The sequence below is a fragment of the Pantherophis guttatus genome, chromosome 2 (assembly GCF_059756535.1).
Source record: "Pantherophis guttatus breed Tessera chromosome 2, ASM5975653v1, whole genome shotgun sequence".
In the NCBI taxonomy this organism is placed as follows: domain Eukaryota; kingdom Metazoa; phylum Chordata; class Lepidosauria; order Squamata; family Colubridae; genus Pantherophis; species Pantherophis guttatus.
In genome coordinates, this window is record NC_142064.1 from 200,733,629 (window position 1) to 200,746,255 (window position 12,627).

General features: G+C 36.1%; 1 protein-coding gene across 7 annotated transcripts in view; it reads left to right on the top strand.

Moving 5' to 3' along the window:
- Positions 1–12,627, top strand: part of LARP1 (La ribonucleoprotein 1, translational regulator) — a 91,326-nt gene that overhangs the window by 58,506 nt on the left and 20,193 nt on the right. For 4 of the 7 annotated variants that reach the window (XM_034401798.3, XM_087887527.1, XM_034401819.3 and 1 more), the window contains exons 3-9: positions 1,129–1,194; positions 3,677–3,851; positions 5,071–5,202; positions 6,692–6,844; positions 8,295–8,457; positions 9,499–9,643; positions 11,746–11,920. In XM_034401798.3, coding sequence (XP_034257689.2) covers positions 1,129–1,194; positions 3,677–3,851; positions 5,071–5,202; positions 6,692–6,844; positions 8,295–8,457; positions 9,499–9,643; positions 11,746–11,920 — 1,009 coding nt within the window. The remainder of the gene's footprint in view (positions 1–1,128; positions 1,195–3,676; positions 3,852–5,070; positions 5,203–6,691; positions 6,845–8,294; positions 8,458–9,498; positions 9,644–11,745; positions 11,921–12,627) is intronic. The other 3 variants (XM_034401814.3, XM_034401806.3, XM_087887526.1) reach the window with 3 other exon arrangements.

The following is a 12,627-nucleotide window of genomic DNA, read 5'->3' on the forward strand; positions in this document are numbered from 1 at the left end:
AATTTAGAAAATTCTGCTGCCAACTTGGCCACAGAATCAAGTACCCTGTTTCCCCCCAAATAAGACATCCCCTGATAATAAACCCAATCAGACTTTTGAGTGCATGCGCTAAAATAAGCTCCCCCCTGAAAATACCCCCCCCCCCCGAAAATATTTAAACGCAGAGCTGGAAATCAGGTAAGACGGCAAGAGGAGCCCCATCTTGCTCCACGCGCCCCAAAATAATAAGACCTCTCTGAAAATAAGGCCAAGCGCTTATTTCAGGGCTCAAAAAAATATAAGACAGGGTCTTATTTTCGGGGAAACATGGTAGCTGTATCAGGGAAGCAGTAATCCCAAATGATCCTTCAGGCCTAATTTTACAAGACTTGGAAAATTCTCTATTGCTATTGTGTAAATATCATCATGCTCACCAGGTGGCACTGTGTCTGGAAAATAAATAAATCTTGAATCTATTAAATGTATTTTACGTTGTTTCCCATGGAGTCATCGGTAAGTTGTGCACACATACTAGAACAAAAAAATTAAATACAGCATTACTGTATTTATTTATTTTTAAATAAAAAGAGTCTGCAATAAAATGGAAACCTCCTATGCATAGAAATATAGGCATATACAGAGGCTGCAATAATGTTCATAAAGGGAAAACCAATTTTGCCTTCACTCACTTAATCAGCTAAGTGACATCTCACAAAAAAGGAAATTAAAATTAGAAATTTATGAAGGAGAATTACATACATTTCGGGTAATGAAACTTGAAAAACAGATAAGCTCTACGTGAAGCAGAAGTGTAAAGTTAGTAAAGTAGATGTGCTTGAGTTACTACCTGCTCTAAAGCAGAAAGACATTTGTGGTGGGGCTGAGGGTCCTCTGGAGGGATGGGGTGATATTTTTCATAATTTTAAAACTAAAAATTCTGGCTTTCTGTATCACAGAGTACCAAAATAAAGCATATATAGTATAAATGTGTCTGTACCTGGTTGGAATGCTCTATAGTAGTAGTATACATCTGAAATTCCACTGGAAGGAATAGAAATAGTAGGCATTTAAATCTAGACTTGTATAGACAGTCAAAAGTTGAATTTACAGAAGGTAACTTGATTCTGTATTCTCTGTTTACTATATCAGGTTGGTGACTTTGGGGATGCCACAAATTGGCCAACGCCAGGAGAAATAGCTCACAAGAGTATACAGGTAAGCACATATTCTGATTCAGGGGGGGAAAAGTCACATCTGTTTAGCCTGTTTGTGAACTGATGGAGTTGCTGAATTAAGAATATTCTCCAACTCAATAAATTCTGTTGTTTAGGAGGGTGTTACTTATCCATGAGGCAGCTTGTTAAAATATCAGCAGATTCATATTTCATTTTCATATTTTTGTGCTTATTGGTTGATGCTATTTGATTAAAATAAAGTCTGAATATGTTCTAGAAGGAAGATATTTCTCTTATTATGTTGGATGTGTGGATTTTGTTTTATTTTTGTCTTTTGTTATTGTTGATAATTGTAACCATCTACTATTACTGATACTTAATTTGGCTATCAAACAACTCTTCAAAGCAGCGAATATTCCAAAAACTACAATAAAATAATCTTCAAGTAGCTTCTGCTTCTCCTACATCATATTATTCAGTACAGATTACATCCTATAGTGGATATTTTTCATTTCATTCTAGGAGAGAGGATGCCCAAAACTGACTATTGTTCTTGGGGCTTTTGCTGTTTGATGTACATACGGGTAAATTATAATATAGAGACATGCAGATAGAAAAATGTGCAAATACATACATATATATATATATATATATATACACACATATATGTATGTATGTATTTAAAAGGTTTATATGGCAACTGTGGGCAGTTAAAATCAATTAAACCCCCATAATAATGTAAACAGCTCTCTTCACACATACCCAAATTAAAAACCATCATATTCTAATCAGGCACCATAACAATCCCACAGTACTACATATGTGCTGAACTCAACTCCTTTCTGAGTTGACTCTTGGATGAGGCTCTTACAGCTTTCTGGAAGGCTAAGAGGCTTCTACATTCACTAAGTAAAAAGAAAAAGATGCTCACACAACAAAGAGCTTAAAATGAAATGAAGAGGCCTATCATCCTGTGTACCATCCTTTCTTCAGTATTTTTGTTTTTGTTTTTCCTTCCCTTGATTATTTTTTCTTTAAAATCAATAACACTTTTTACTTTCATTTTCCTGTTTTTTATTGTAAACTTTTGGGTGATGACTCTGCTAAGCCTGTTTTTCTTGTGGTATATGTAAGCACTCCTCACATATCCAAAAAAGAAATCACCACTAGAGGTCCTCACTACTTAAATAACTTTTTTTTTAATCCACCAAGTTTCTTTGTTCATATAATTTGGATATATTTGGATCATTTTTCCATTTTTTATATGCATATTTCCTATATGGAACTTCCTTGGTATATGAAAGCCTTCAATGTTCTTTTACAGAATTTCCAAATATTATGTCACAAAAGGAAGATAATCAGTTGAACTTAAAAAAAACCCTTATATTATTAAAATTAATTTGAAGAGAACTTGGGGTTTAGAAAACTGTACACATGTGAGTGCATGTATATGCATTAGAACAAAGAGAGGAACAAAGTAGCTACATTCCACATTTTACTTATCTAGATTCTTGCTGATCTTCATGTATGCATCATTATATCAAAAGTAGTATAATAGATAATTTAAAAAATTATCCATTTAATTATAGTCAGAGATTACCTGGGCATAGGTGAATGAAGGGAGGAGAGAATGAAGGGAGACTGCAGGAATATCTCTTCATGCTTCAATATAGATGCTATTTCCCCCCCATTACAGAACTTAAAGTTCAGTTTGAACAACACTTTTAGGGGGGGTGCTAACTCTGTGCTTAGGAGAAGGCCAGGAATAGCTCATTACAGGTTCCAGGCAGAGGATTTCCTTTTAGGGTTTCCCTGCCCACCATCATCCCTAGCTCAGCAATGCTATTCTGGGACAGGAGCCTGGAACTCATTCTAAAACCTAGCCAAAGTGAAGAGAAGTTGATGTACTTACTATGTGGCAACGTTGAAATTGCTGTCAAAAAAGTGGGTTAAGAAACTGAACTTCTTAAACTGGCAATATGCTCTTGGCTCTCTTCAGAGTAGATGCGACAAATACCCGGAAGTAGAACATGAATACAAAAATGCTTAAAGCATATTTCTTGCTTTGGACTTCCTTTTGTTTTGGCAGCAGAGTGTCAGCTTTACAACTTTGTAAAATGCTCTCAGACTTTCTTTGTCTTTGTCTCCTGCCCCTGTCTTCATTGATGAAATGTGACTGTTACTGGATTTCAAAACGATTTAGAAACTATGGTGAAAGCCTTGCTTTTGCAATGCATGTGTTCCAACTATGCACATTCCCCTCTAATTTGCAAATAGTCTCTTTTTTTAAAAAAAAAATACTTGTTTTGGGGAACAAACTACTGCTTTATAATTGCAGTAATGTACTTGACTTCAAGCCAAGCTATATGATACTATTGAAGGTGTTAATGGCTCCACATAGGAATAAATAAATATATATAAATCAATATCTTGAGGTGAGACTGTAGCTAAGATTGCTACTTTGCTAAGTTATTTGTGATTATCTTTTCCTGTACCTCAAATGTCTCATCTATCATTTTCAGCAGTTGTCACAAAAATCCCAATCTCTACGGAAACTTCATATTAAGAAAAATATGAGGGAGCAGGAGAAAGGGGAAGGAAGTGATGGCAAAGAGAACATGAAAACTCGATCTGATGAATCAGGAGAAGAGAAAAATGGAGATGATGACAACCAGAAATTGGCTCAGAAGAAAAAGGGTGAGAAAAGGCTGTCTTTGGGCTCTTAGCAGATGTGCTAGTATAGCAACTCTAGACTTTCCATTGGCATTGCTGTTGGCAGGGCTCTGTATTGGACTATATTAATATTCCTAATGCACTGGACTTCATTGACTATGCATATCAGATGTTACCTAGAAATCACAAAAATGTCTATTTCTTTGAAGTGGAATTCCCAAAGTATTAACAGAGATTAAATTGGCAGAGAAAAATGTTAACATGCAAAAATGAAATCTAAAAGCAAAGCTCCCTTCCTTATGTGGCTTTAAAGAACAGTACCAGCACAAAAAGGTTGCAGGAAAAATATTTGCACGCATGTGAAAAAGAAAATGGAGCAAAGTTTGAGTCTGGGTAAAAAAGGTGTTAGGTTTCCAACATCCTGGTTACTTTCTAATTGGCATCACATGATTATGTAACTTAGCTATGACAGTTGCTGTACTTTCTGGTTGCCATCCTTAAGCAAGGCTGTCTTGTCATCATTTATACCTCTTGCCAGCATCCCCATTGGCTTTGGTTGCAGGAAGTTGGCAAAGAAGGTTGCCATGCAATCATATGACCACAAGGATGCTGCAATGGCTGGAACTTTTGAGGACCAGTCGTAAGCACCATTCATTCAGTGCTATTATTGTAAGTCCAGTCAGTTACTGAATAAGTGGTTATTAATCGAGGACCACCTGTAGTACTGAGAAATAGTTTTCTATTATCTTGAAACAGTAAAATTTAAAATCTTATCACAGTATGTTCAAAGTACAGTCTATTAGAAATATATAACTTGGTCACCTTTCCCCCATGCTGATCCATTATCTTGTTGCGTAGTTAGTATCTGTTTACTATAGCAGCCATTTATTATTTTTTCTCATAGTAAGCAAAGGTATAGGACTAAGGAAATCTCTGCCCTCAGAAAAGGCATGCTTTATAAATTGATGTAGGAACAATATTCTGGTTCAGTCTTTCATTTTAATACACTTCTCAGTAGGCCCTGTCTGCAGGACTCACAAAGTAGAACATGACTAACAGATCACGTTGTTTCTAGGCAAGCATTCTGATGTCCTTATCATAATTGGTTTTTTGAAATCTACAGTTATTCATTGCTGTTCCGGGAGTCTGAAATATCTTGACAGTTTGTGTCACACATTTTTCAGAATTACATTGGTTTGCATCCTTCGAAGATTAGCCCTAGGCAATAATTTTTGTATTGCAGGCAGTAGACACAAATGGGTACCCCTGCAAATAGATATGAAGTCTGAAGTGCCAAGGGATAAAACTGCTTCTCGTAACAACAGACAGAATGAACAGCACCGGCATCCTTCCAACAACCGAAGTGAATCAAAAGGTATGAATTTGAAAGCAGTTAAATGAACACACACACACACACACACACACACACACAATTGTTTAGATTATCATCATATCCTTTCATCTTCTCTGTACACAAAGGAGCAAAACATTTCTAGCTTGAAATGGGCACTTTGACTATTCTGAGAAAATAAGTTTCCTCTTCAGTAGTAGTGATTTGGAAAAGTCAGTACAGGTAGTCCTCGTTTACCAACTGCCTTTTTAATGACCAAAGTTACAACAGTTGGAAAAACCAGATCTCATATTTACAGCCATCACAGCATCCCACGGGCATGTGATCACCATTTGCAACCTTCACAAGCAGAATTAATAGAGAATGTGGTTACAGTTGACTCATTTATTTCTGTGATGATTCACTTAATGACAGAAGTGGAAGTGTTATAAGGCCAACACAGTCATGTGATTTCTCGTTTAATGACTATTGATCCACTAGGTCATCACTGTCATAGGATTTTTGGTTTAGTAACAGAATTGCCAGTCCCAATTATAGTTACTGAGCGATGACTGACTTTAGCCAGTAAAGTAGCAGATACGGGTTTTTATTTTACTCCCATTGGCTGAAATTAGTTGAAGGGAAATAGGTTTGAGATAAAGTTGATTAAGCATATGCTAGTCAATTTTGATCTAAAAGCCTATAAGACTACTTAAATAAGTGAGCTTATTGCTGGCTTTAAAGAACTGTAGGAAGAAGATGTAGTTGCTGTCCTTGTGTTTTAAGATTTCAGATTGTAAATCAAAATGCATTGCTTTCTTTGTTGAGCCTTACAGACATATTGCCTAATGCAAGCATATATTTTGATTCATTGAACACAAGCTTAAGCTAATAGCTAGCTACTTGAATTTTTATGCTTGTTTTTTGCTAATAATGAGGATTTTATAGGGAAAAATTGATATGTTGGTTGGTTGTTCAACTCAGTTCAGTGAGTATTTTTATGAAGACCAAGCTACAAAAGTTTTGCTTAATTTCTGGTTCCATGTTTTGCTATGGGCGTTATACATGTTTTAACTCTAGGTTAATTTTTAAAATCATCCTTTTGAACATGGATTCCTGTTCCTAATGCAGACCAATTTAAATGTTTTGGCAAGTCTTTTGGAATATAAAACATCAAGACATAAAACCAACGAAGTCAGAACAAAACAAAAGAGTTTTGTTCTGACTTTCAGAACAAATTGTTTTCCATTTGACGTACACCTGTCCCCATAGACTATTATAATCTTTCACATGGTTTATAGTATAATCTAAATAACTAGCCAGTTAGGATATTCCTTTTTATATGGCAAAGCTTCCTTCAAACATTGTTGCTATGTCTAGCTAAGCCTCCTTCATCTGTTATATAATAAGGATAGAAGTAGATTGATTCTTTTAACCTCCCTGATTGCTTAAAGATGCCTGAACATATCAGTTCACAGTCGTTTTAGTGTTTCAATCTCAGTCATGTTTTCTCTTTCTATTTATTTTGTTGCAGGATGGCATTTAGATAACAAACATGAACGGAATTGGCCTGATCATGATGAAACTTCTAGTGTTAAAAGTGATGGGGCAACTGTTCGGGGTGCTTTCAGGGGCAGAGGACGTGGCCGGGGACGAGGGAGAGGGAGAGGAAGAGGAGGTACTCGCTGTACGTATAATATATTCATAACCATTCTTCCATGTACAGAATTTGGTGATGCTGCAGATAAAGAACTGGCAAGCAACATTATATTTCCAGTATGAATATCAGTAATTGAGGATAGCTGATTTGTGTGTGACTGAATATAGTTCAAATCAGTACACCTAGATGAAAGAATTTAAAGTCTTTTCCAAAACTAATGTCTTTTTATTGAATTTTAAGTCCCTTTTTAAACCAAAGAATAATAGAAGTAGAAATAATACACAAATATTAACACATAGTAAAAACACAATTACACAAAGTGTAATTGAAAACTAAATAATTAATTTCCTGTGGTGATTAAGTATTAGAATAGAGCTGGGGAGACCCATGTTCAATTTTACTGTCATATCTAGAAGCTCACTAGGGCTTTGTCATTGGGCTAGTCAATAACATCAGTGTCTATTAATTACAAAAGGAAAGCTTAAGATGATTTATTATGGCATACCTTTTTGAAAAACCAAGACAAGTGAGCAGTTTTAGTATAAACTTCTCTGTGTTGTGAGGAAAAAAAGTTTCTTATAGCATCTTAAAAGAGTCTTTAAAATGCTTCAAGAATCTGTCAGTTTTATTGCAAATGACTAATAATTAAAAGTAAAGTGTGTTCCAAGGGTGGCATAAGAAAAGCTATACTGTAAAAGGACTTTGAAATCTAGTTTTGTAATAAGAGAGGTCCTTCTGCAGATAGTAAACCTTTGATCTTTAGGCAACAAGCTTTTGATCTGTGTGGTCAGAAGAGTTGTGAACTAGATAAATTAGCTTTGTTTGGGTGTGATGTGACACTGGTTAACAGTTTATCTGCCATGTTTTATATCACCTCCGGTACCTTTCAAGAGTTTCCACAGATTAAGTGCATTGCCGTTAGACCAAGACATGGGGTATAAGCATGGCAGATAACAGTTGTTGGCAGATAACAGCTGATTCAGAAATAGTCATAGTTGGCACACTGAACATAAATGTGCAAATTTGGTTGTTATTGCATAATTGAAAGTGGGAGTGCAGGCATTCCCAAACAATACATCTAACTTTTTTCAGAGGTTTAGGGGAATCTAAATTCTTGTGTCTTAACTTTCTACTGACTAGCAGCACATTTGTCATTTTTTGTTGTTCAGTCTCCTTATTCACACCTCACCATTACTGAATTCTCATAACATTATGAATGTGTCATATTCTTTGAGTTATGTGACAGGGGTTATCAGCAGAATGTCATATTGGTGACACCTTATTCTCCATTGAGAGTGGAGACAGTAGCCAGGATGGGTATGACCGCCCAATCAGCTTAAAGGGCTGAGTCTGTCAATCAAGCTAAGTCACGCCCTTGTTGCCGGGTAGACCAGCTTTTGACTCAGTCCTTCAGCGTGGACGGGCGTGGGTCTTTAGCTCTGGCTTATTCCCTCTTTTTCTCTTGTTCCTTCTACAGCTCACTTTGATTATCATTATGGATATCGGAAATTTGATGCTTCTGATGGCACACGTACACAGAAATACACTAGTAATATCACTTATTACTTTGATAACATCAGTAGCACTGAGCTCTACAGTGTTGACCAAGAACTGCTTAAAGACTACATCAAACGACAGATGTATGTATTAGTTTTGGTTCTAGCAGTAGTTTTTCAATCTTTTAAAAGCCTTCTTAGATATTTGGCAAACCATTTTATTTCTTTGGCAGAAAACTGTCTTTATCTATTAAGAAATTGCTAAATAGTCTCTTATTTAGATATACTGTGCTGCCCTTCCCAAAACAAGTAAAATGGCAATTATTGCAGCAGGATCACAGCCTATAATAATAAGCCCTTTCTATAAAATTGTTGCAACTGAAAACATTCAAAATAATGGCTGGTCCTTAAAGTGGTGATAGCAGCAGAAAACAGGGTTATGCCCAACAGCCACTTGAGAATATAGAAGGAAAAATAAGCAATGTGTAATATAAGATATCTCCTTAGAAACATATCAGCATATATGTGCTAAGCTAATGATAATTATGTCACTTGCAGGAAAAAGGGTGGAATAAGAGAATTTACTTCTTTTTATTTTTTTTCTTTACTTTCAGTAGCAGCAAATTTACTAATAAAGAGAAATGAATGGCAAGTTAAAGAAATTGGTACTCTGGCACAGAGTATGGCAGTGTAACTGGAACAATTCTGATACAATTAATGAGATTATTTTAGGATAGACATGTCTTCTGTTGTTATCAAAAACTACACTGCTCAAAAAAATAAAGGGAACAAGCAGAAGACATCGGAGATCTGAATGAATGAAATAGCCTTATTAAATACTTTGTTCGTTACATACAGTAGTTTTGTGTTCCCTTCAGTTGTTTGAGCAGTGTATAAACTACTGTATGTAAAGAACAACGTATTTAATAAGGCTGTTTCATTCATTCAGATCTCGGATGTTTTTTGCTTGTGTTCCCTTTATTTTTTTGAGCAGTATATTTCCTTAGCCCATATAATATATTCAAACGTAAGTCTGTCTTAGATTGGGACCAGTTTTGAAAACAATAGATATGATAGAGTAGTAGTTACTCTTATGCTTGAGAGAAACTTTTGTGAAGTGAGGTTAGTGTACTTTAGCATGTCATACAAATAACTATTTCAGTTTCCATTACTTGCTATTTTCAGAGAATACTACTTCAGTGTCGACAACTTGGAAAGAGACTTTTTCTTGAGGCGGAAAATGGACACTGAAGGTTTCCTTCCCATCACTCTCATTGCCAGTTTCCATCGGGTACAGGCCCTAACCACAGATGTTGGCCTTATCATTAAGGTAAGGGATAATCTGCCCACCTGTCTACCAGTACCTATGTACCGTGTTTCCCCGAAAATAAGACCCTGTCTTATATTTTTTTGAACCCCGAAATAAGCGCTTGGTCTTATTTTTGGGGAGGGCTTATTATTTTGGGGCACATGGAGCAAGATGGGGCTCCTCTTGCTGTCTTACCTGATTTCCAGCTCTGTGTTTAAATATTTTTGGGGAGGGCTTATTTTCAGGGAGAGGCTTACTTTAGCGCATGCGCTCAAAAGCCCGATTGGGCTTATTATCAGGAGAGGTCTTATTTTCGCGGAAACAGGGTATTACAGTGTGTTGTCATTTCACTTTTCGCTATATCATACTATCTCATTCAAACTTGCACTAAAAATCTCTTCCATTGTGATAAAATGGGCACCTGCAGTGAGGAGGATTTTAATAACACAGAGCTTCCTCAGAAAAATGCCTGGATTAAGAGACTGCACAGTCCCAAACTGGGGGGAGAATGGGTAAAATGTTCAGGGTAACTGCATCTTAAAATCTCAGGAAATATGTAGTAAGAAAGTTACAACTTTAGTTTGCCAAGATTCTGTCAGTTAGGTGTAAGTAAAGGAGTGGATTGGATCTCACTGTGTCATCTCTGGGCTTGGGCCTAACATCCATTGATGTACTGAATGCATGTCACTTTATGAGTTAGATGTCATTAAAGCTCTTAAAGCTACCATGTTATGATTCTTGAGAGAGATAATCAGAAGTTTTAGAGCTTCCATCCCATATTGGATTGAGGGAGAAAATGGAAATATCAGCATGTCATATCTGTGTCTCCTCATTATCCAGATGTGTTCTGGAGTAGGAAAGCAAGTATATCAATGCTAAAGTTGGCTTTGTTCCTTTGTCTGCCCTTGGAAGGAATGGGAGGAGAAACATTTAAGAAGGACAGGAAAGGGCAGAAATGTTTAGAGAAAAAAACAAAACGACAATTTCCTCAATTTCAGCTAAGTTAGTATGGCACTGTAAAACATAATTTCTTCATATAAAGATAATAATTTGCTTTCTGACTTCTAAATGACTGCAGTATATCTGATATTTTAAAAATTATTTAGTGTTCAGTGTTCTTTTAGATGTTTTTTTAAAATTTCCATTTCGCTATCAGATAAGAGGTATCTGTGGGATATTTGCAGTACCCCTCCTTGCATTGTTTCAGGGTGGATTTTTTAAATCACCTTGATTTAAATCACGATTTAGATCACTAGTAAAAAGGCATGATTTAAATTAACTCGATTTAAATCATAATTTTTAAAGAGCAACTGTCATCTCTGTCCCGCAGCCGCTCCTCCTCTGATCCACTGTTGACTCACCAACAGTCCCATTCATTTTAATGGGATGGTTGGTGATGCAGCAGTGACACAACAAGGTGAGGGACATCGCAGGCAGCAAGTGAGTGGATTAACAGGCGCTGCCATGATGGAACTGAAATGACAGATCTTTAATATTATAATATTTATAATATTATTATAAAGATCTTAAGAGACAGATATTAAAGACAGATCTTTAATATTGTTATATTTAATATTATTTCATATTTATAAGCTGCTTAGAAGTTTTCAGTTTCATTTTTACCCTTGCCCTTCCTCCTCAGAGCCTGGTGGTACAGATGCATTTTTCTTCAAACAATTATACAGTTTGTAGTGTACATAGATTTTCAAAACAATGGGATAAAGGAATATTCCTGAACTTTGTTTTATGATTTATCTCATGGTTACTGTGAAATTGTGTGAATGCATCAATGGAGTGCATGTTATCTTAACTTGCAGAGCTTGGATTCATTGAATGAGTTTACCAAAAATGTAAATATTGCAGAATATACAGCCTCATGCTACATAACTAAGCTCCATTTGATGCTGAATAAACTAAATTGTTAATGTATCTTAAATATAAAATTATATTTAGATAGATTTTTACTCCAAAAGCATTTTATTAAAATAAATTTGATAAAAAAAAGATCAGATTTAAATTTAAAAAATCCTATTAATTTTTTTTTTAAAAAACAAATCATCAATTTTTATCCACCCCGCCTTGTTTTGATATATTAATGCTGAAAATGAGGGCTTGTTTTCCAGGCATTAAAAGACAGCAAAGTGGTGGAGATTGTGGACCAGAAAATCAGGAGAAAAGAAGAACCAGAGAAATGGCCTTTGCCTGGCCCTCCCATGGCAGACTATGCACAAACGGACTTCTCTCAGCTAATCAACTGCCCAGAATTTGTGCCCAGGCAGAATTTCCAAAAAGAGACAGGTCAGTTCAGATGGAAAATATGAAAATCAAATATGTTCCACAAAATATGTTGATTTTTGTTATTGCTACATAATTTGAGATCAAGCCAAACATTTATTTTACAAAACAGCAGCATTACAAAATGTCAACATTTCAGTATTTTATCCAGAGTCTCTGCGTTATTAAAGATAATAATTTACCTTATATGGGCATCCGTTAATGTTTAGTGTTGCTCAAGCTCAGCCTCTAATAAAATCCCTCTAATATGGGATTTGATCCTGTATGAGAAGGCAAACCTGGCATATATTTCTGAGAGCTTGCAAGGCAAGGAGGAGAAGGAAATGCCTTTCTTAGAAATACGCCCAGTGGGATTTTATGGCACCAGCCACAACTTTGTGTGTGTGTGTGTGCACGCGCGCACGTGCTATTGTCTATCAGGGGACTCTGAGGATTGCCAGAGGCACTACCTCTCAGATAACCACATGTGATAACTTACCTACAAGGTTGGGCCTGAAAATCATTTGGGAGTTCAGCTATTGTGCCACTCTCCTTACTGCATAGCAGCTTCCTTTCCCACTCTGTTTGAGGCTGTCTTTGGCCTGGCAGTGGAATTTCCAAGGTTTATGATTCTGGGGGAACTTCAAACTGTCATCTTTGTGGAGCAGACCCAAAGACTGTATGGAACTTCATGGCCAGCATGACAGCCATGAACCTGACTCAGTTTGTTG